At 44.6% G+C, this 25138-nt stretch overlaps 1 protein-coding gene across 1 annotated transcript in view; it reads right to left on the bottom strand.

Moving 5' to 3' along the window:
- The window catches only part of grnb (granulin b), a 112619-nt gene extending 88666 nt beyond the window's left edge, over positions 1-23953 (bottom strand). The window contains exon 1 of the mRNA XM_080213869.1: positions 23846-23953. Coding sequence (XP_080069995.1) covers positions 23846-23938 — 93 coding nt within the window. The 5' untranslated portion in view covers positions 23939-23953. The remainder of the gene's footprint in view (positions 1-23845) is intronic.
- Between the last annotated feature and the right edge of the window lie 1185 nt (positions 23954-25138).

The raw sequence follows: 25138 nt of genomic DNA, 5'->3' as shown, positions 1-25138 counted from the left end.
CTGAGGAAGAAGGGCGGGGCTAGTGAGGTGGCGGGGCTGAGCGAGAAAGGCTGAGCTGAGGGCGGGACGGGGGCCACGTGAGAGGGGCGGGTTTGTGGGAGAAGGGCGGAGCTGAGGGAGGGGCGGGGCTAGTGAGAGAAGGCGGGGCTCCGTCTCCTGAACAAGAATCCTAGAACCCGATAGTGCAGAAGGAGGCTATTCGGCCCATCGAGTCTGCACGACTACAATCCCAAACCAGGCCCTATCCCCGGAACCCCATGCATTTACCCTAGCTGCTCCTAAGCGACAATTTAGCATAGCTAACCCATACATCTTTGGAGTGTGGGAGGAAACCGGAGTGCCCAGAGGAAACCCACGCTGAGACGGGGAGAATGTGCAAACTCTAGACAGACAGTGACCCAAGGTTAAAATTGAACGTGGGTCCCTGGCGCTGTGAGGCAGCAATGTCAACCACTGTGCTACCATGCTGCTTCCAGCATTCTGTAGGAAGGACAAACTATGATTTCTGGTGCCAGCTGTGATGATCCTATCAATCAGCAAATCCAATTAAATCCTTTTAAAGGGGGTGAACAATTTGTAAAATTTTAACTCATAAGAACATAAGAACATAAGAAATAGGAGCAGGAGTAGGCCATCTAGCCCTTCGAGCCTGCCCCGCCATTCAATAAGATCATGGCTGATCTGTCGTGGCTCAGTTCCACTTTCCCGCCCTCTCCCCATAACCCTTAATCCCCTCTCTTATCAAAAACCCATCAACCCGCGTCTTAAAAATATTTGGCGAGGCAGCCTCCACCACTTCAACGGGCAGAGAATTCCAGAGATTCACCACCCTTTGAGTGAAGAAGTTACTCCTCAACTCCGTTCTAAACCGCCTCCCCTTTATCTTGAGGCTGTGCCCCCTAGTCCTATTATCCTTTCTGAGCGGGAAGAGTCTGTCCACCTCTATCCTATCCATCCCATTCATCATCTTATATGTCTCAATGAGATCTCCCCTCATTCTTCTAAACTCTAACGAGTACAAGCCTAGTTTATTCAGCCTCTCATAGCTCAACCCCCTCAACTCTGGCATCAGCCTAGTAAACCTCCTCTGCACTCCCTCCAAGGCCAAAATATCCTTGCGTAAGTACAGCGCCCAAAACTGCACACAGTACTCCAGCTGCGGCCTCACCAATGCCCTATACAGCCGCAGCAAGACCTCCCTACTTTTATATTCAATCCCCCTCGCTATGAAGGCCAGCATCCCATTCGCCTTCCTGATCACCTGCTGCACCTGCAAGCTGGGTTTTTGTGACTCATGCACAAGGACCCCGAGGTCCCTCTGCACCATTGCCTGCTGCAGTTTTTCGCCACGTAAGTGATAATCCTTCCTACCATTATTCCTACCAAAGTGGACCACCTTGCACTTGCCAACACATAAAATCAGGATATTAGACTCCATGGAAACCAAACATTTCAACCCTCTGGTTGAGGAATATTTCACAGTCGATACCACCTGCACCAAGGGAATGCATTTGTGAGGAGGCAGTCAGATTGAAGATTAGCCCCTCTTGCCCATTATGCTTCAACTTGGCACTTTGGTCAGGGCTAGGAGGGAGCTCACCTGGAGGCCCACCAACAACCTGACTCCGCATATCCTTCCCCTCACCCCAACCCTGCACACTGACTGAAGTGAGAAAGGAATTAAGCAGAAGCCCCCTCAAAATCCACCCATAATAGGGGTTCTAGAACTAGGGGGGTCATTACTTAAAAATAAGGGCTCGTTCATTTAAGACAAAGATGATTTTCTCTCAGAGAATCATGAGTTTCTGGGACTCGTTTCCTCCAAAGGTAGTGGAAGCAGAGTCTTTGAGTATTTTTAAAGGAGAATTAGGTACACTATTGACTAACATAAGAACATAAGAAATAGGAGCAGGAGTAGGCCATCTAGCCCTTTGAGCCTGCCCCGCCATTCAGTAAGATCATGGCTGATCTGTCGTGGCTCAGTTCCACATTCCCGCCCTCTCCCCATAACCCTTAATCCCCTTGCCTATCAAAAACCCATCAACCCGCGTCTTAAAAATATTTAGCGAGGTAGCCTCCACCACTTCAACAGGCAGAGAATTCCAGAGATTCACCACCCTTTGAGTGAAGAAGTTCCTCCTCAACTCAGGTTTTCAGGGTTGGCAGGAATGAAGGTTACAATCAGATCAGCCGTGATCTTATTGAATGGCGGGCAGAGAAGGATCGAGGGGCCGAATGGCCTACTCCTGCTCCTGATTCATATGTTTGTATGTTTGTACTGTAAAGAATAAGTGAGGATGGGTGAACTACCTCCTCTGACTCTTCCCACTCCTCGGTTGGTTATAATAGAAATCAAAATGAGAAGTGCTGGAAGAAATTGGCAGGTCGGACAGCATCTGCGGAGAGCCAAACAGAGCTTACATTTCAATATGCCTCTTTTCTGGAACTGATTTTTTAAGTCGAAGTGGACTTGAAAATACTTCTTTCTCTCTAGATGCTGCCAGGCCTGCTGATTTTTTTACAGCATTTTCTATTTCTATTTCAGATCTCCAGCTTAGACAATGCTTTGCTTTAATTTTGCCTATAGCACAGTTTGAATTTGGAAAGGTTGTAACAATGTAATATATCCAATTCAATATGAACCTCTGGTGGAGCAATGCCAATGCCACTTATGAAGACCGCACATCACAATGATTGACTCATCAAATCAATAGCATGTTCTTTCAGTTGTGTATAATATTCAGAATTCACACCATACTCAATCAATCTCTGTTTGCAAAACCAAATGTTTACAGTTTGATCTGATTCTGTGATTGGGCAGCACTTTATGTACAATCCTGAGTGTAATCTTATGCACTTAGTCATTGAAATTTGGGCTAAACTGTTTCTAGCTGCTGCAGGCAGTGGGCTCGTCTTAATTTGCCAGTCAGCCTGCCGAGGGAGCGATTGTGCATTGCAGACTCCTGATGATGCACATTCTCAATTTCAGTAGCAGGAGTCCGACAAACAGATTTTGAGGCAGCCTCAACATAGCCACCTCCAGACATGGGGAGAACATTCAAACTCCACATGGTCACTCAAGGCTGGAATTGAACCTGAGTCCCTGGTGCTGTGAGGCAGCAGTGCTAACCATTGTGCCACCATGCCACCTAACTTTTTTTTTTGGTTTACTGAAAGTACCATTTGGAGGTTAGAAGGCGGCTGAGTGTATTTAGCATTTTTTAAATGCCTATATATATGACCTATCATCTTGTAAGAGTGGGGAGAGGAGTGTAAGGAACCAAAATCAACACCACTGCACTGATTTTCAATTGACAAAAACTGTTTCTCACTTAAAGAATGGTTGAATTTTGAGGAGCATTAACACTCCCATTTATTTTTGTTCCTTATTAGAGGAGTTAAGTTTTTAAAATTCATTTGATGAGATGGAGGCATCGCTGGCTAGGCCAGCATTTTTTTATTGCCCATTGAGAAGGTGGTGGTGAGCTGTCTTCTTGAACAGTTGTAGTCCATGTGGTAAAGTAAGTCAGAATAGTCCCATATAATCATAGACTGCTCTCCCCGTTGACGGGGAGAGCTGGCTGGTGGTGATTTTAACCTGAGGGCCACCACATCTCAGGCATGTGGCAAGATTGAGAAGGCAGACCTTCATGTGGCGTAGGTACACCCACAGTGCTTTTAGAGAGAATGTTCCAGGATTTTGGCCAGTGACAGTGAAGGAATGGCAATATAATTCTAAGTCAGGATGGTGAGTGACTTTGAAGGGAATTTGCTGGTCAGGGTGTTCTTACGTATCTGCTGCCATTTTCCATCTAGATGCTAGAGATTGCAGGTTTTGAAGGTGCTGCCTAAGGAATCTTGGTGAGTGCATTGAGGATGCATGCTGCTGCCAATGTTCGTTGATGGTGGAGGCAGTGAATTTTGGACATGATGGATGAGGTGCCAGTTGAGCAGGCTGCCTTGTCCTGGGTGGTGTTGAGCTTTTTGAGTGTTGAGCTGCACTCTTCCAGGCAAGTGAAGAGTTTTCCGTCACATTCCTGACTTGAGCCTTGTAGATGATGGTATAAGAGGTGAGTTATTCAACATAGGATTTACAGCAATATCATAACTATTTATCCTGATTGCCATGGGTAAGAGGGATCAATTTAAACTGCCCTGATTTCCCACCCTCTACCTATCCTTATCCTTTCCCCCTTTATATACGGTGTATTTTCCCCAACACTTAAATTTGGAAAGATTCTAACCCTCTATTAGTAACCTGCATAACAAGCCTGATGCAAGATGAAAATAAAAGTTGGTTTATTTTTACATGCACACGCACATACATACGCACACACAAACACACACACACGCATACATACACCCGCAGACACACACACACACACACACACACGCGCGCGCGCACAAGAGAGGCTTCACAAATTCCATCTCTTTTTGCAATCACACAATAAATGGAGGATAAGGGAAAAGGAAGAGGGTTCAGGGCATGACCGCAGTAAAGTACAAGTTTTGGTTTTACGTGTGTCCAGAGTACAGAATTACAGGTCAACTGGAGTGTTCCTTCCCAGGGGAAGTTGGGTGATTGTAGAATGCATCCGTCTTTTGAGAGCAAGGCTTGCATAACAGGAGAAGGCACATTGAATGGGTTAATTTGGAGGCATGAGTTCCACAGGTCCAGCAAAGAACAAAGAAAATTACAGCACTTCATCCCTCCAAACCTGCACCGATCAAGCTGCCCGACTGAACTAACCTCCCTACTCTTCCGGGGACCATATCCCTCTATTCCCATCCTATTCATGTATTTGTCCAGATGGTCCTTAAAACTCACTATCATATCTACTTCCACAACCTCCCCTGGCAGCAAGTTCCAGGCACCCACTACCCTCTGTGTAAAAAACTTGCCTCCTACATCTCCTTTAAACCTTGCCCCTCGCACCTCAAACCTATGCCCCCTAATAATTGACTCTTCCGCCCTGGGAAAAAGCTTCTGACTGTCCACTTTGCTCATGCCCCTCACAATCTTGTAGACTTCTATCAGGTGGGATGTAGTCAAGTGAAAAGAACCACATTCCTCAGAACAATGCAGTTGTTGAGCAAAGGGAAAAAAGCTCTTATCAGTGAGGGCTCCAGACAGTACTAGAGGTCCCAGACAGTTAATGAATAGAACATACATTCCACTCAATCAGAAAGTATCAAGTGACATTAAGAAAGACTTCCAAAGTCTGCGAACTCACGTAGACTCATGCTGTCAGCGGATAAATGTAATTGGCCACGGTAAATAATCCATACCAATAATAATTGGCTCATACCCAACTGCTGTGAGCAAAGAGGTGGGCAAATGGCTTTTGAAATTTGTATAATTGTAATACCGAGGGTGATGTAATTTCACAATAGATTTGGACTGCCCCAAATCTCTCTCCATGGACCAAACTTGGGAAGTAAAGAAACGTTTTTAACCAGCATACTGTCTCTGCGAATCTTGTGTTAGCTGAGAAAGCCAGCATAATACATGGTCTCTGAAAAAGCTCCAACAGAACCCATGTTACTTTGGCCCCTCTCTTCCTTATATCTATAAAGAAACTCTTGCTGTCCATTTTTATATTACTTGCTAATTTACCCTTACAGTTCATCTTTTTTGGGATCATCTTTTGTTGGTTTTTAAAACTTTCCCAATCTTCTGGCTAACCACTATCCTTTGCCACATTGCTTTCAGTTTAATACTATCCTTAATTTCCTTAGTTGACTGTGTTGATCTTTCCCCTTTCTAAAACTCTTCTTCCTACTGGCATGTATCTTTGTTGTGAGTCTTAAACTATTGTCACAAATGCCTGTCATTGCTGATCAAGTGTCTTTTTGCTACACTCCTTTCCCAGTCTGTTCCAGCTAACTCCACCTCAATCCTTTGTAATTATCTTATTTAATTTTTCACAGTTGTTTCTGATCCAAATTTCTCTCAAACTGAATGCACAATGTTATGGTCACTGTTTCCAAGAGAATCTTTTATTCTGAGATCGTTTATTAAATATGCCTCCTTACACATGTTCCCATATGCCTGCTCCTCCTAGATAATGGAAGTTGCAGCTTTGGCAGGTTGCTGTGAAGAGGCTTTGCTATGTTGCTGCAGTACATCCTTTAGGTGGGACACACTGCACCCAAGTGATCAATTGGGCCAGTAGGCTGATGAATGGCAAATGAAGTTTAATTTAGATAAATGCGAGGTGATGCATTTTGGTAGATTGAACCAGGGTAGGACTTACTCAGTTAATGGTAGGGCGTTGGGGAGAGTTACAGAATAAAGAGATCTAGGGGTACATGTTCATAGCTCCTTGAAAGTAGAGTCACAGCTGGACAGAGTGGTGAAGAGGGCATTCAACATGTTTGGTTTCATTGATCTGAACATTGAATACTGGAGTTGGGACGTCTTGTTGAAGTTGTAGAAGACATTGGTAAGGCCACACTTGGAATATTGCGTACAGTTCCGTCACCCCATTATAGAAAGGATATTATTAAACTAGAAAGAATGCAGAAAAGATTTACTAGGATGCTACCCTGACTTGATGGTTTGAGTTTTAAGGAGAGGCTGGATAGACTGGAGCTTTTTTCTCTGGAGTGCAGAAGGCTGAGGGGTGATCTTATAGAGGTCTATAAAATAGAGGGGCACAGATCAGCTTGATAGTCAATATCTTTTCCCAAAGGTAGGGGAGTCTAAAACTAGAGGGCATAAGTTTAAGGTGAGAAGTGTGAGATACAAAAGTGTCCAGAGGGGCAATACTTTGACACAGAGGGAAGTGAGTGTCTGGAACAAGCTGCCAAAAGTAGTAGTCGAGTCGGGTACAATTTTGTCTTTTAAAAAGCACTTAGACAGTTACATGAGTAAAATGGGTAATAGAGGGATATGGGCCAAATGTGTGCAATTGGGATTAACTTAGGGGTTTAAAAAAAAGGCGGCATGGACAAGTTGGGCAGAAGGACCTGTTTCCATGCTGTAAACCTCAATGACTCTATGACTCTAAGTAGATGGAGAGAGTGATTCATTAAAATAAAATCCAATCATGTTGTTTGAATTGACTTGGATGCTTTTGAACTGGTTGAATGTTGTTGGAGATGCATTCATTCAAGCGAATGAAGAATTATTCATCACACTCCTGAGAATGCTTTGTAGGTAATGGAAAGGCTTTGTGGAATCAAGCGGTGAGTAACTCACTATAAACCATCCAGCCTCTGAACTGTTCTTATAGCCTTACTGGCCTGAACTGTGCTGGTCCAATTAAGTTTCAGGTCAAAGGGGATTTCCTGCGAGGAATCAGTCATTACATACCAACCCCCGAGACCCTTGCAGCATGCCAGGATTCCTTCATTTGGCATTGTGGGTTCACAAGGATTATGTATTCATATCATTGGCAAAAATTTCTCAGTCACACCTCTTACTTACCTTACCATATTTGTACAAACACACTGATGGATAGCTTCCACACTCACTGTTTCAGAAAGTAGAAAGTCATTTACCCTTTTCCTTGAATGCAACCAGGTCCTACAATTACCCTATGTTTGTTGACCATATGTACCACCTCCATCCAAGTTTCCTTGGTCAGATGTGGATATCTCTTGCCATTCCAAGGGAGAGGAACATCCCACCATTCACTGGTTATTTGGAGGACGGTACACATTATTAAACTTTGGAATCATCCATGACCATTCCTCTGAATACTCTGATAGCTAAACATTGTGGCACTAATCCTTAGTGTGACCTTCTGACTCCATCATCCAGTTCTTCAGAGTATTCTGGAAGGACTGGGCCAGAAATGATTGCATTTGCCCCTCTGCCTGCCTCTACAACTCACTCTGCCCTTCTCCTGCCTTACTCTGAATCTTATTGCTGGTGTCCCTTCAAACTCCACAGCGGCAGCTTGTGCCCATGAGCCCACCCTCCATCACCACCTTCCAGCCTGTTCAGACCCTCTCTGTCACCCACATTTCCAATGCCAATTGTTCACTGGCTGGCTGGCATGTGATTGTTGAGGGAATGCAGAACTGGGTAGCAGGATTTGCCCATTTCTGCCATGTCACCCTCTCACCTCCTGTAAAATTCTGCCCGTTGTGCGTTTGTCCAGACTTGGTCATACACAATTAAAGAGTTGTTGAAACTGTGTTTGGCTTGTCAGATTGGAATTGTTTTATATGACATAGGCCAGAATAGTTAATCAAAGGAAACCCATCATTGTCGTTTTTCACTATTACACCAATTTCATTGTTAGGCTTTTTCTCACAGGCCTTGTCCTCACAGCACCAGGGACCCAGGTTCAATTCTGGCCTCGGGCACTGCCTATCTGAAGTTTGCACATTCTCTCCATGTCTGCGTGGGTTTCCTCCGGATGCTCCCACAGTTCAAGGATTTGTGAGTTAGGTTGATTGGCTATGCTATCTTGACCCCAGTGTTAGAGGGATTAGCAGGGTAAATATGTGGGGTTATGAGAATAGGGCCTAGGTGGGATTGTGGTTGGTATAGACTGGATGGGCTGAATGGCCTCCTCTGTACTATCGGGATTCTATGATAAGGATTCTATGAGAGTGTACATTCATAGCTTTTGGGGGTGATATACACTACTTTGGAGTTTGTCAGTGCTGGTCGCCACCTCCCAACTGTCAACTTTCAGTTCAGCATGGGAGCTGTTTATACAACTCCACATTCGACCTTAGATGAGGAACAGGATGAGCAACAACACGGTTGCCGCCAGCAGTAGCAGGAACAGCAGTAATCTCCACAGCACTCTCCACTCCATTGAAGAGACTGATTGAACGCGGATCTGCAGGTCATAGGAGACGATGCGCCCAATGCCAGGTTTACAGACACAGAAACATCTTCTTGGACTTGGCTGAGCCCCAGCACCTCAGGACCCTCAGAACTTTCTGTCAGGTGGTTGCTGATGTTGGCAGCCTCTCGCAGGAAGAGGTGCTGCTGAATGGACCAGGGATTGCCAGTGGTTATAAAGGTCACCAAAGCCTTTGACTGATTAGCTTCTGGCTCCTTCCATGGATTTGCAGGTAACAGTTGTAGAATGTTGCAATTGGTTACCCGTTGTGCATGCCCACAAGTCACCACCGCCATCTTTCCTCTTTTAATTTATTTTTTTGTTAATTTGTGGGACGTGGGCATCGCTGGCTGGCCAGTATTTATTGCCCATCCCTAGTTGCCTTGGAGGACAGTTAAGAGGCAACTGCATTGCTGTGGGCTCTGGAGTCACACATAGGCCAGACTGGGTAAGGACAGCAGATTTCCTTCCCTGAAGGACATTAGTGAATGTGAATTTAGTGAATGCACATGTGTATTTTGTAACTGGAGAGGCCAATCTGGAGAAGGAGGAGAATAAAGAGTATGAAGTGCCAAGGGCTTCATGAGCTGCACACAAAGTGGTTTAAACAGTGCAGCCAAGAGGCACACAAATTCTGAAACCATTTAACTCCTTGTGGCTTCATTTCAAGTTGCTCATCTTAAACTCCTGCCTAATAATTCTTCACAAAAGAGAAAAGGTGACTTGCCAGCCGGCAGGCAAGAATGGGCAGGAGAGTAGAATTGAGCAGTGAAGTAAATGGTGTGATGCATAAACATGAAACAGCAATGAAGCTCTGTAAAATTGTGCACAATATGGGGTGGTATGGTGTCACAGTGTTTAGCAGTGCTGTCTCACAGCGCCAGGGATCCAAGTTCAATTCCTAGCTAGGGTCACTGTGCAGAGTCTGCACGTTGTCCCCGTGTCTATGTGGGTTTCCTCCGGATGCTGAGGTGTCCTCCACAGTCAGAAAGACGTGCTGGTTAGGTGCATTGGCCATGCTAAATTCTCTCTCAGTGAACCTGAACAGGCGCCAGAGTGTGACAACTAGGGAGTTTTGACAGTAACTTCATTGCAATGTTAATATAAGCCTTCTTGTGGCACCAATAAATAAACTATTAACTTTAAACAACAACCTTGGAGTCATTCATCCCTGTTTCCAGTTAATTGCTTCTCCAACATGTTCAAGGCCTTGATGTCCTTCCTAAGATGCGGTGCTCAGAACTGAATGCAATGGGCAGCATAACCTTTGGAACTGGTTGCTGCAAGGGTGGCCAACTTGGCTGAATCATCTGACAGCTCATGGAGCAGGTTTTGCTGTGGCTCTTTAACTCGGCCAGGTATTTATATCCCTCTTCCAGTTTTAAGAAGGGGGAGGGCATGATCCAAATTCACATCTGACTGTGTGAACAAATATTTCACACAAGACGACGCTGATGGGAACTCAACTGGATTGTGTGTGGTGACAACAACTCTTCAAAGAGAGACTCAGTGAAGAGAAGGAATGAGAAAAATACAATTGGGAGGTGTGGGGAAGACTTGAATAGCTTTAAATCTTAAAACCAATTTCCTTGGGTATTTTGCCCGCTGCAAATCATACCTAGTAGCCCGGTGAGTAATTCCTTTCATTAACTAAATCCTATAAGTTAAAGAACATCCTTGCTCAATTCTTAAGTCAATGTTGAAGCTTTTATTCCCTCTTCCACACTGATCCTTATCCTCTCTTACTTTCCCTGTTTCAGCAGCAAACAATTTAATAACATAAGGCTGAGTGCAGCTACTTCTCATTCATCACAATGAATTATCCCAGTTAAAAGAACTACTCAGAATATTTATGATACCCATGTGAACAAGGGAGGAATGTTAAATAATTACAGCCTAGTCCACATTACAATAAATCTACTCTGCTGGAAACATGGGGAAAAAGTTGTACTGATTGTAAGTGGCACGGTGGCACTGCAGCCTCACAGGGTTCAATTCTGGACTTGGGTGACTGTCTATGTGGATTTTGCACGTTATCCCAATGTCTGTGCAGGTTTCCTTCAAGTGCTCCAGTCACTTCCCACTGTCTGAAAGACATGCTGGTTAGGTGCATTGGTCATGCTAAACTCTCCCTCAATGTACCCGAACAGGTGCCAGAGCACGGCGACTAGGGGATTTTCACAATAACTTCATTGCAGTGTTAATGTAACCCACTTGTGACACTAATAAACAAAAAGTAAAATACAGTGGGTGATCAGTCAATTAATCTGTCCAACACATGTCCCTTAATTATAGAAACCCTACAGTGCAGAAAGTGCCATTCGGCCCATCAAGTCTGCATTGACCACATCCTACCCAGGCCCTAGCCCCATATCCCTACATATTTTACCCACTAATCCCTCTAACCTAAGCATCACAGGACACTAAGGGGCAATCTTAGCATGGCCAGTCAACCTTAATGCACATACCTTTGGACTGTGGGAAGAAACTGGAGCACCCGAAGGAAACCTACACAGGCACAAGGAGAATCTACAAATTCCACACAGACAGTGACCCAAGCCGGGAATCAAACCCAGTCCCTGGAGCTGTGAAGCAGCAGTGCTAACCACTGTGCTACAGTGCTAGGAGCTAGCTGTTAAAAAGCAGAATGACAATGTTATTTTTGGCCTTACTGCCATCGTCAAAATTCTAGCCCACCTTCTTGGATAGGTTTAAGCTGGAAACAGGAAGATTGGCAGCAGGTTTTACTTAGGAAGCAGATTTTTCACATTTTAACCCAACAACAGACCAATTTCTTCGGGTTATATTTCTCCCAACACAAAGGCCTAACCAACGTTTAAAAAGGTTCTGCATTTTTATTTCTCTCTTTGTCTCCATATATGAATTGTTAACCACAATTTCCTCTTAAAATGTTAAACCCACAAAAGTTTGAAACTGGCAAAGTAAAGGTGATTAGGTGACTGGAATCCCAAAAAGGGCAGATATCTACTTTGTACAGTTTTTGCTTAATGGACTATCAAAAGGAGAGTAGGCCTGAGAATAGCCCATTCAGCCCCTCCCGCCTATCCCATCAATCAATTAAATCATGGCTGGTCTGTACCCACAAGCCTTGAATGTATCAGCATTATTTGTCTTGACTAATTAGAAAAGCCTATCAATCTCAGTTTTGAGATGTTCAGCTGAGCGAAACAGCTTCTCTAAGTTCCCCTCCAACTCACTTACCATCCCAATTCAGATATATATCAGCCGTCCCCTTACTGTCGCTGGGTCAAGATCCTGGAACTCCCTCCCTAACAGTACTGTCGGTGTACCTACACAATTGGGACAGCAGCAGTTCGAGAAGGTAGCTCACCGCTTCATTCTTAGGGGCAACTAAAGATGGACAATAAATGCTGGACTAGCCAGTGATGCCCACATCCTGTAAAATGACTTAAATAAAACATATCTCCTCTAATAGGGAAAAAAAACAGAAGGGTCCCCAAATTTGATCCCCAAATTTCAACTGTTCTTTAGCTGAGAAAGGGTTTTTGCCAATTAAAAACGAAACCAGTCGACATCTTTTCCCAAAGGTAGGGGAGTCTAAAACTAGAGGAGATGAGTTTAAGGTGAGAGGAGAGAGATACAAAAGGGCCCAGGGATAATTTTTTCACTTAGAGGGTGGTGAGTGCCTGGAACAAGCTGCCTTAGGTACTAGTAGCGGAGGTACAATTTGTCTTTTAAAAAGTGTTTAGACAGTTACATAGGCAAGATGGGTGTAGGGGGATATGCAGTTGGGATTAGCATAGTGGTAAAAACTGGGCAACATGGACAAGTCGAGCCTAAGGGCCTGTTTCAATGCTGTATATCTCTGACTTTATGACAGTGGTGTTTGGGGGTTTTGGGTTACTTGCTTCAGGAAGGGTGTCAAATCCATGGCAAGGTTATGGAATCAGTTACTAAAAGGTACACTGGGTGGGAAGTTTTCATTGAAGACAATCTGCAGCTCTATACACTGGAACAAAGAAAGTTATAATAATGCCAAATTGAAATATTCAAAAAGATGGATAGACAGTAACCATTTCCACTGGTTGACAAGGCAGTAACTAGAGTTCAAAAAGGTCGGGAAAGGGCGGCGCGGTGGGACAGTGGTTAGCACTGCTGCCTACAGCGCCAGGGACCTGGATTCAATTTCAGCCTCCCGTCACTGTCTGTGTGGAGACTGCACATTCTCCCCATATCTGCATGGGTTTCCTCTGGATGCTCCGGTTTCCTCCTACAGTCCAAAGGAGTGCGGGTTGGGCTGATTGATCATAATAAATTACCCCTTAGCGTCAGGGAGACTAGCAGGATAAATAAGTGGAGCTATAGGGGTAGGGCCTGGGTGGGATTGTAGTCAGTGCAGACTCGATGGGCCAAGTGGCCTCATTCTGCACTGTAGGGATTCTATGACTCCATGAAATTAGTTTGCCTTCCAGCTCCAAGTGAGCACAGATCATATTGGGTCTGGGGCCTTTCTTAAATGAGGCCAGGGGACTGCAGGAGCCTGCTCGGTATCCCAAGGCAGCTCAACAAACAAGAGGGTTTCAATATTATTTGGGCATAAGAGGAAGCAAAAACAATTGAGAGGAAGGAAAGTGATTAGGAGGGCGAATGGGTGGGAGAGGGAGTGTTATTCCTCTTCCCACTTCTACAATCAGGTAACCACTTTTTTGAAATTAACCACAAGGTTTTCTTCATGAAGGTACTCCCACAATGCTGTTCATACAAAAGGCTACAATTTTGTTCAATGAAGATAATGAAGGAATGATGATTTATATCCGCCTTTACTTATTAGTGTAACAAGTAGGCTTGCATTAACACTGCAATGATGTTACTGTGAAAATCCCCTCGTCACCACACTCCAGCGCCTGTTCGGGTACACTGAGAGAGAACTTAGCACAGCCAATGCACCCTAACCAGCATGTCTTTCAGACTGTGGGACGAAACCAGAGCACTTGGAGGAAACCCATGCAGACACAGGGAGAACATGCAGATTCCCCACAGACAATGTCCCAACTGGGAATTGAACCCAGGTCCCTGACGCTGTAGGCAGCAGTGCTAACCACTGTGCTACCATGCTGCCATCAGGGTAATATGGTATCCCCAAGCGCTTGTCTTCTAAATGGCAACAGGGTTTGAGAGGTGCACCTAAAGAAGCCCTTGGCAGTTTATTTTATTACACTGTATAGACATAATGTAGAAATGCCAGCATTGGACCAGGGTGGGCACAGTAAGAAGTCTCATGACACCAGGTTAATTTGGTATCACAAGCTTTCGGAACACTGCCCCTTCACTTGAGGATGGCCTCAACCAGGAGCTTGGGTTCATGTCACACTACGTGTAACCCCCACCATTTGGTCTGGGCTTGCAAAATCTTACTAACTGTCCTGGTTTGAGACAATTCACACCTCTTTAACCTGTGCTTATCCCTCTCTCCACTTGCATCGTCTGTACCTGTAAAGACTTGATTATCTGTAAAGACTTGCATTCCAACCATTATCTTGCAATTGAGTCTGTGTCTACATATGCCCTGTTTGCCTGTTTGTGAACCAAATTTCCACTCACCTGATGAAGGAGCAGCACTCTGAAAGCTTGTGATACGAAATAAACCTGGTTTTGTGAGACTTCTTTCTGTACTGTGTAGATAGTACAAGTCATTGAGAATGGATGAACAGACCTTCCAATTAAGTCCTAATTTGATGTCAATTATTCAATAGAAGTCACTGATCTATAAAGGGGTCACAGGCGGCACTATTTTGTTGATGGAGAATTGTGTGTAAAGTTGGATCAAAGAAATAAAGGTATTTTGTGAAGAAGCAGAACTCATGTCCCCTTTACTCTACAGCAACCGAGAGGCTCATACCATGGTAGCAGAGGATGGTTGTTGGTTCTGAGTAAAGGGCTGCAAGTTACAACTCTGGAAAAAAAGGAAGACTTGGTTCAAATTCTAAATCAACAAAGGAGGAGACCACAAAATGGTTGAACTCAGAATAAAAGTGTCAGGATATGACCATCCACTGTTATTTTCAGAAACTGAACCTTATGAGCAATGGAGAAGTGAAGTTATCATGTGGATTATGGTAAAGAAAACATCAGCCGTTTTTTTGCCGTATAGAAGTAAAACCAGACAGTGTTTTCTGAAGTGGAATTGGAACATTTGAACTCAGAAGAAGGTCTGGATAATTTATTAAATTTCATGGATAAGATTTATCAAAAGGATTACTTAAGAACATAGAACCCTACAGTGCAGAAAGAGTCCCTTCAGCCCATCAAGCCTGCACCGAACACAATCCCACCCAGGTCCTACCCCCCATATCCCAACATATTATACCCACCAATCCCTCTAACCTTCACTGCCCTGCACACCAAGGGGCAATTTCTTAGCAGGGCCAATCAACCTAACCTGCACATCTTTGGACTGTGGGAGGAAAACGGAGTACCCGGAGGAAACTCACACAGACACGAGCAGAATGTGCAAACTCCACACAAACCCAAGCCGAGAATTGAACCCAGGACCCTGGAGCTGTGAAACAGCAGTGCTAACCACTGTGCCACCCATACAAACTTATTAAGTATGTATGAAGCCTGGTCAGAATTTGATAGATTTTGCAAATCAGAGGATATTTCTATTGAAGAGTATGTGATGGAATTTAGTTGACTATATAAAAGGCTACAAAAACAGCACCTGGAATTTCTACAGTCAGTGTTGGCATTCAAGTTATTGGACTGTACTAAAGTGACCAATATGGATAGGCTTCTGGTTTTGACAGTAGTTAAATTTGCATATAATAGCTTATTCAATCAAATGACAGAGGCCTTAAAGATATTTTTAGGGAAACATCTATCCCCATGGTTCTTGTGACCAGTCAGTGATAAAGCAGAATGTGGAAGATACACTAGTAACAGGATGGTGAGATCGCACAGGCACAAACAGGCTATGAAAGAAGCTGTTCTTGAGTTGGTTGGCACGTGACCTCCAGACTTTTCCCAAAGGAAGAAGGTGGAAGAGAGAATGTCCGGGGTGCATGGGGTCCTTAATTATGCTGGCTGCTTTTCTGAGGCAGCAGGAAGTGTAGGCAGTCAATGGATGGGAAGCTGGTTTGTGTGATGGATTGGGCTACATTCACAACCTTTTGTAGTTTCTTGTGGTCTTGGGCAGAGCAGGAGCAACACCATGATAACACGGTAATAACAGAAATTATGTTGTCCTCCTCAGGGCAACGACAAAGATGCAACTTAGGATATTCATCATCAGGATCAACACACAGGACACCCCAAGCGAGATGAATTTTTTTTGTATTCTGGCTATTTGTGGTTTGGACATGAGGTCTGCACTTAAATCATTGGTCACCCCTAATTCATTAGAGCAATGTTTACAGAGAACCTGCCGGATTGCTCTTTGCACTAATGGACAGATGAAAATTTTAATATCAGAGTAAACCGGAATTGAGAATAGTTATTATAATGTTAGGTTGTTTGACAAACAACCAAACATTAATGTAATTTTGTTTTAGAATGTGTGGTTGTTTGTAATTCATGGTTAACAGTAGAACGCTTGTTGTCTGTGGCTTCTGCAATGTAAATATGTTGTAGGGATTTATTATTACTATGCATGCCAATGCCTGCGCTTTACAATGACTGTTGAGTGACTGGGGAATTCCTGACAGATATTGGTCCATTATGCTTCACGTTCAGGATCAAGAGGGGGGAATGTGGCCAAATGTGCTACCTAAGATGCTGATTTACAAAGCATGCTGGGATAATATTTTTGGAAGCAGAAGACTCTGAAAGGATTCACAGAGCTTTAGGGCGCAATGTACGGCCAGCAAATACTGTGTTTCAGCAAGGACACATAGTACAATAAGAGAGACAATTTTAATGACTGGAAAGGCCCAGGGAAGGTTATAGGCAAAGATGGCAAAAAATTGTTTTGCAATGCGGTAATCAGAATGTTAGAGTATATTCATTAAGGGCAACAGGTGCAGATTACAAACTTGAACATTTAGAAAGAGTAGATGAATATGATGAGGAACCAGGGTCATCTGATATTCATGTAATACTATGAGGACCAGTTAACTGAAGTAGACAGGGTATCAGTAGAGGAGCATGATACTTCTGACAAACTAGAATAGGCTGTTTTTCTGAAAGGATAGCTGCCAAAAGTTGGTGCAAAGGTACATACTTGCCTGAAGGGTCCAGTCAATGGAAGGATGCAACTGTCATTAGTAGAGCAGGGAAGGCCTCTGTAAAGTATAAACACTGGTTAAATGTACAGAGTACAAGGGAGGATGTCAAGACCATGGATTGGGAACATGAAGTTCAAAAATGGAGGGCACAGAAATGTAGTGTCAGTTCAGTTAGTAAGTCCGATGGTGAATGTGATCACAGGAAGAGATCGAGAACAATTGAAGGAACATCCCACAGTAGGAGGGAAAGATTAAGCAATGGTAGCACAGAACGAGATATCAGGCAGGATAGGGGGTGCAGCTTGACAAGGGTAAGAATATGAATGCTATTAGGAGTAGAAGCCCACATGCTAGTGAGGTTTTGGTGGCTGCTAATAAATTAGATGAAAAAGTTATAAAATGCCAAACAACTAGAACTGTACAGTTGGAGTGAATTTGGGGCATACACGGAGACACCACTCAGGGGACAAAGAGCTCTATCTCCCAGACGCATTTGCATGGAATAGGGGCTTCCTGCAGTAATTATAAGGCAAAAGCCAGGCTTGTGGCAAAGGGATTTGAAGAAAACTTAGAAGACCAGGATTTTAGGGTGGATTTACTTATGGCAGGAAGTGTTATTTTAAAGATCATGTTGGCAAATGCTGGACAAAGGGGATATATCAAAAATTAAATGTGTTGATAGTAGCTCTCAGTTATCCAATTGTTTTACTAGGAGGAGGGCTGGTTTGAAGAAACTTTTGGACATTATAAAGGAGGGGCATGTTTTTCTGTGAATGTATGTTTTTTTTTCAAAAAAATGTATTTTTTAAAAAAAGAGAAAGGGGAAATAGAGTGTGGTTTGTGTTTTTTGTTTTTCTGTGGAAAATTCATCAAAATTGGGAAATTGCAGAGACCATTTCCTCGGGTGGATGCAGCTGTTACTAGGGGTCATCACTATAAGGTTCATGGTGGGAGATACAGGAGGGATGTCCGAGGTAAATTCTTTACTCAGAGAGTGGTTGGGGTGTGGAATGCACTGCCTGCTGTGATAGTGGAGTCGGACACTTTAGGAACTTTCAAGTGGTTATTGGATAGGCACATGGAGCACACCAGAATGATAGGGAGTGGGATAGCTTGATCTTGGGTTTGGACATAGCTCGGCACAACATTGAGGGCTGAAGGGCCTGTACTGTGCTGTAATGTTCTATGTTCTTTAAAATATTTTTTTCCTCCGAGGAAAGGGATTCTGTTAGGAGTGGGTTAACAGACCTTCCAATAAAGTCAATTATTCAATAGAAGCCACTGATATATAAAGGGGTCACAGGTGGCACTATTTTGTTGGAGAATTGTGTGTGAAGTTGTTTCAAAGAAATAAAGGTGTTTTGTGAAGAAGGAGCACTTGTGTCTCCTTCACAGCAACTGAAAGGCTCAAACAAGTGTCAACCACTATATGGCAGTAACAGAGGAAAGTGTGAAAGATAAGCTTGATTATTTCCTTTTCACTTGTGGGCATACCACAGGAGGTGGCTACTTTTAAAAAAGAAAATTGAGTCTTCGAGTTCAGGTTTTGAACCTTTGGCTGGGTTTTTGTCTGAGTGCAAAACAGTCTTTCGTACGTGAGTTCCCACACTTTAGAGTGGCACATTGTGTAGCACTGCGCCAGGGAGCTATGTTTGATTCTAGCCTTGGGTGACAGTGTGGAGTTTGCACAATCTCTCCGTGGCTGTGTGGGTTTCCTCTGGGTGCTCTGGTTTCCTCCCACAGTCCGACGTGTGAGTTAGCCATGATAAAATGTGTGATGTTACAGAGATAGGGCAGAGGGGTGGCCTGTGTGGGTTATTCTTTCGGAGAGTCGGCGCAGACTCAAAGGGCTCTTTCTACACCATAGGATTCTATGGGTGAGGATCTTCCAGTCCTTCCTGCCTTTGGGATATTCTGGTCCTGCCAAAGGTGACCTCCCTGTCGTGAGTTCTTTGCAGCATAGCCAGCAAGAATGCAGATTGCCAATGACTTTGGTGAGACAGAAGATTCTGCTGGCAGCCAATGGTGTGCCACTTTTGGCACCCAAAACCTACCACGGGGATTTGGAAAGTGCTAACCTTTATCTTTTTGGAGGCAATCCAATTTTCCTGCACACAACCACGCCTGCTGAGGATATTTCCCTGTTTTAAATAAGCCACAAAAATTGGGAAATACACGTCCATATGCAACAAAACCTGAACAACAGGTAAGCTTAGGCTGATAAACAACAAATAACATTCACCCCACACAAATGCCCAACAACCATAGAATCCTATAGTGCAGAAGGTGGCCATTCAGCCCATCAAGTCTGCACCAACTCTCTGACAGAGTATCCTGCTAAGGCCTTATCCCTGTAACCCCACTAATGCTCCTACACATTGGGACAGTAAGGGCAATTTATCATGTTTTGGATAAGGGAGGAAACCAGAGCACCCGGAGGAAACCCATTCATAACACCAGGGACCCAGGTTCGATTCCTGCCTTTGGTCACTGTCTGTGCAGAGTCTACACGTTCTCCATGTCTGTGTGGGTTTCCTCCCTCTGTTTGAAAGATGAGCTGGTTAGGTGCATTGGCCATGCTAAATTCTCCCTCACTGTACCCAAACAGGTGCTGGAGTGTGGCAATTAGGAGATTTTCACAGTAACTTAATTGCAGAGTTAATGTAAGCCTACTTGTGACAATGTGTAACTTAAACTTAAATACACAGAGAATGTGCAAACTCTACACAGTCACCCAGGTCCCTTGCACTGAGGCAACAGTGTTAGCTACTGTGCTGCCCAATCACCATCTATGACAAAAAAACTAACCATTCCCCCGCCTTGACATTTAATCCAGATAAATGCAAAGTGATGCATTTCGTAGATATAGTATAGGGGGCGCTATACAATAAATGGCAGAACCATCAGGAGTATAGACACACAGAGGGACCTGGATGTGCAAGTCCACAGATCTTAAAGGTGGCAGCACAGGTGGAGAGGGTGATGAAGAAGGCACATAGCATGCTTGCCTTTATTGGACGGGGCATAAAGTATAAAAGTTGGCATATGATGTTGCAGCTATATAGAGCGTTGGTTAAGCCACGTTTGAAATACTGCGTCCAGCTCTGGTTGCCACACTGCCAGAAGGATGTGAAGGCTTTGGAGAGAGTGCAGAAAAGGTTTACCAGGATGTTGCCTGGTATGGAGAGTCTTAGCTATGAGGAGAGATTGGGTAAACTGGGGTTGTTCTCCCTGGAAAGACGGAGGATGAGGGCCGACCTAATAGAGGTGTACAAAATTATGAAGGGCATAGATAGGGTGAACAGTGGGAAGCTTTTTTCCCAGGTTGGAGGTGACGAACACAAGGGGCCACAAGTTCAAGGTGAGGGGTGCAAAGTTCAACACAGGTGTCAGAGGGATGTATTTTACACAGAGGGTGGTGGGGGCCTGGAATGCACTGCCAAGCAAGATGGTTGAGGTGGACATGCTGGGATCGTTTAAGATTTATCTAAATAGCCACATGAACAGACTGGGAATAGAGGGATACAAACAAATGGGGGTGCATGCGTTGGGCGCATGAACAGCACAGGCTTGGAGGCATGAAGGGCCTGTTCCTGTGCTGTATTGTTCTTTGTTCTTTATTCAATGGCATTATCATTGCTGAATCCCCCATTGTCGACATCCTGGAGTTACTAATGACCAGAAACTGAACTGGACCAGCTATAAAAATACTGTGGCTATCAGAGTATGTTAGAGGCTGGGAATTCTGCAATAAGTCCCCTCCTGATGTTTAAAGCCTGTCCAATATCTACAAATCACCAAGTTAGGTGTCTGATAGGGTATTCTTCCCCTTGCCTGTCCCATAGTCATTTAAAGTGTTAATTGACTGGAGGTAAACCTGCAACCACTCCACTGGCAGGTCTGAGGTGGCACTTCGTCCCAATCAGTTGGCAGCCCTCTAATTCCAGCAGTGCCAGTAAAGTACAAGTGTGCAGGACTGGGACTGCAATCAGACCTTGGAATCTAATCCTAGGAGTGCAGCACCAGCTAAGTCTGGGGGTCTCAGGGTTGAGAGATGAGGTAAGGATCGGGGGGATGTGTTGTATGTTGGGGTGTTGATGGAGAGACGAGGGGTGGGGAGAGCAGCCCGGAGGGCAGACCATGTGGGGAGAGGTGTGTCCGATCTTGAAAGGATCACTGATGGGGATGCCCCTCAACCACTCTTGCCAGAGGCTTGAACTGGGTCATTTCTCAGGAGACCCCCAGTTGCATCAAACTCCTGCCAGTTTGAAAATTGAGACCGGGTGCAAAACTAACCCTTTGGTCATTATTTGATTGCTTAAATGCCTCAAATGGAGGAAGGGTGGATGGATTGGCCTAGGTCTCACCTGTCCCACCTTTAAATTGTGGAGGGGTCGGGGTGTCCTGAGGGATGGCCGTGTGAGGAATTCGGTGGACCCTACCTGCCAGCAGGAAAATTTTGCCCCAATAGTCTAAATACATACCTTTGGAACTATCAGGAGCACCATGCAATTGTACAAATCACCACTAGATTGCATCAATGTGCCACTGAAGCTGACTGTGGAGCTAATAGTCAGAATCTCATGGTTCAGTGGTTAGAATTCCTGCTGAAAAATAGCTGTGTGTTAATAGATCATAGAATCCTACAGTGCAGAAAGAGGCCTTTTGGCCCATCGAGTCTGTACCAAACACAATCCCCCCCAGGCCCTACCCCTATATCTCTACATATTACACCCAGTTATCCCTCTAACCTACGCATCCCTGGACCCTAAGGGGCAATTTCTTAGCATGACCAATCAATCTAACCCACACATCTTTGGACTGTGGGAGGAAACTGGAGTACCCGGAGGAAACCCATGCAGACACGAGGAAAATGTGCAAACTCCACACAGACGGTGACCCGAGCCAGGAATCAAACCCAGGACCCTGGAGCTATGAAGCAGCAGTGCTAACCACTGTACTACCATGCTGCCCTTTGAGCTACTGTGCTACCCTAATGATGTACCCCGTTAGTAATGTACAAAGTGCCAAACAGGAGATTGAGATGTGCCCTGCACTGCAATTCTCAAGAACTTGTTTTACCGATTTATGAAAAGCACAACTTTATAGAGGATCATTTCACCCTTAGACTCTCTTTTATCTTTAGGCACTTCCTGGATGTTCACAATTAATTGCCTGTAAAACTTGCCAGAAAAAGTTAAGCCCTGCAATTTCTTGGTGAGTTTTTTTTTATTGGTGTGAATATTGATAATGCAACACCAGTCAGCCTCTTTGGCCCAGAAATTGAACAATTTAAACTGTGGTGCTTCATTCCTTCAGTTAGTAAATTGTTGTTAGAGATGTCAACTTTACATTTTCTCTTACTTTTCCCTTCTATCTCTCTTTCAGTCTTAATACAAACTTTCTTTCTCTCTTTCTGTTTCTCCTTTTGCTCTTCAATTGACTTCTCCTCCATCAATCCTGTACTACCTTAATCCTTGAATCTCAGTTTAAGGAACCCATTGTTGGTCCCATCATTTTAACTTGCATTCCCTAATCCTTCCCAATTTACTAAACCAGAATATTCTATCAATAAAGAAGCTATCCAGTCCTTTGATTAATTTTATATACCATTGTAAAGTAAATAGATTTGAGTCATCAAAATCATAGAATACCAACAGCGCAGAAGGAGGCCATTCGGCCCATCGAGTCTGCACCAACCACAATCCCACCCAGGCCCTATGCCCATAGCCCCACATATTTATCCTGCTCATCCCCCTGACACTATGTGGCAATTTAGCATGGCCAATCCACCTAACCCGCACATTTTTGGACTATGGGAGGAAACCGGCACCCGGATGAAACCCATACAGACATGGGGAGAACATGCAGATTGCAGACAGTGACCCAAGCCGGAAATCAAACCTGGGTCTCTGGCGCTATAAGGTAGCAGTGCTAACCACTGTGCCAACGTGCCGCCCAAGTCCTTGAGCTTATTTGTGTAATCGAGACACTTTAAACTGGGAATGGTTTTTGTAGTTCTCCCCAGACTTTTCCAAACACATTGTACCAGCCACCACGTATGGGAACCAGAATTGGGCACAGTACAGTAGATGTGGATCAGTAGAATCTGAGATAGGTGGGAACCAAGGTGAGTGGCACTTAATTTTTTGATTTGATTTATTATTGTCACATGTATTAGTATACAGTGAAAAGTATTGTTTCTTGCACACTATACAGACAAAGTGCAGAGATGGATAGCAAAAGGTGCAGAATGTAGTGTTACAGTCATATCTAGGGTGTAGAGAAAGATCAACTTAATACAAGGTAAGTCCATTCAAAAGTCTAATGGTAGCAGGGAAGAAGCTGTTCTTGAGTTAGTTGGTAAATGAACACAGAATTTTGTATCTTTTCCCCAATGGAAAAGGTGAAAGAGAGAATGTCCAGGGTGCATAGGATCCTTGATTATGCTGGCTGCTTTTCCAAGGCAGTGGGAAATGCAGACTGAGTCAATGAATGTGAGGTTGGATGTTGCATTGCTAGCCATCATGCTGTTTACTGGCACCATCTTATCTTGGAGCCATCTTTTAGAAGTTAGGGTTGGTAGTGGAATGGCTACCTGCCCACAAGCAGCTAATAGCCAGCTGAGATAATTAAGGTGCCCTTTAAGGCCCTTATCCAGTTGATAGGTGGACCCTATGCAGCAATCAAAACATAGTCAATTAAACAAGGTGAGCCCCCCAGTGGGAGGGGAGGGCAGCCTTGCTTTATCCCACTAAGGATCCCCCTTGACATTTGTCATGGCTGTTAGGTCAAAACTGTGGTCATGGTTTAAAATTAATTTTATCTTACCTTCTCTTCAGAGGGTGCCTCCATTGAAAGTCTTGTGCTCACTGCAGACATCAGCAGCTCCCATCTAGGCTGGTGGAGCTGCCAATATGTCATCACTTCCTATTGGTCCTCCAGCCTCGGCAGCCTATTAGTCATCGTTAATTGGATGGTGAGTGTGGCCCTAGGCTTCTAATTGGCCAATTCTGCAAGGAAATGATGTCAGTCACTGTTCCTGTTACTGTGCAGAGTCCAGACCTGCATTTGGCCGGGCCTTGGCATCCTGAATCACAAGAGAAAATTGTGCCGACGGTCTGGATATCGTATAACGACAAAACATGAATGATCTTATTAATACAATTCAATATTCTTTTAACTTTATCTACAGAGTCTCTACAATTCTCATGGATCTTCAATGCATAGCAGCAACAATGCCCTCATTCTTTCTCAATCTCTTTTATCACAGTTCTCTGTAAATGATACCTGTGATTTGTGTTCAGCAAAGGTAGGGGACAATTCTCCCAAAAAAATTTCTAAATGCCGAATTTGCTTGAAAACTGGAATAACTCCCATTGATTTTTTTAAGCTGGATTTTCAGAATGAATCTCCCACACTCTGTGCCCTGCAGAGTGCATTAGCGTGAATTACTCTGAAAATCATTGGGTGGGGCCAATTCCCGCTGGAGAGTTCGGGGCGCTGTGCATGCGCTGATCCGTCAGCGCCAAGATTGGCACATGACGGTAGCCCAGCACCGCTGGCCTCCTAATCGCTGGCCAGCCTGATCGCTGAGCAGCCCTGCAACACCACATCGCTGTCTCTCTGACCCCCTCACCACCTCCCCTCGACCCCCTCCACCATCAGCCCCAACTCCACACATGGCAGTCCTGACCCCCAGCACCTTCCCCCACATCTGCAGTCCCCTCCTGGCATCCCTGACCATGTCCGCCCCCGCCCCACCTGGATGGCCAGCCCCAATCACTCTCTTCCCACCCTCTGCCACTGACCCCTTTGCAGAGTGGCAGTGGGGCTCCCCACCCCCACCTGCAGCTGAGTCGGACATTGGTGTTCCAGGGTGGAGTGTTAGGCCAGGGAGATGGTGGACCTGGTGCAGTGGTAGGTGAACTGTCATGGATCCAGGCAATCTGGGAGGCCAGAATTGATGTGTGCCGTGATTAACCTTTCGAAACACTTCATAATGATGGATGTGAGAGCCACTGGATGATAGTCATTAAGGCACGTTGGCTGTCTTTTCTTCGGTCCAGAAATGATGGTCCACTGTGAACATTCCACTGTCCTTGAAGAACTTTGCAATAGCAG

This window comes from Carcharhinus amblyrhynchos, chromosome 27 (genome assembly GCF_965287045.1).
Source record: "Carcharhinus amblyrhynchos chromosome 27, sCarAmb.v2.hapA, whole genome shotgun sequence".
NCBI classification, from domain to species: Eukaryota; Metazoa; Chordata; class Chondrichthyes; order Carcharhiniformes; family Carcharhinidae; genus Carcharhinus; species Carcharhinus amblyrhynchos.
Note: the sequence above shows the minus strand (reverse complement) of the source record. Positions and strands in the feature narration are given on the sequence as shown.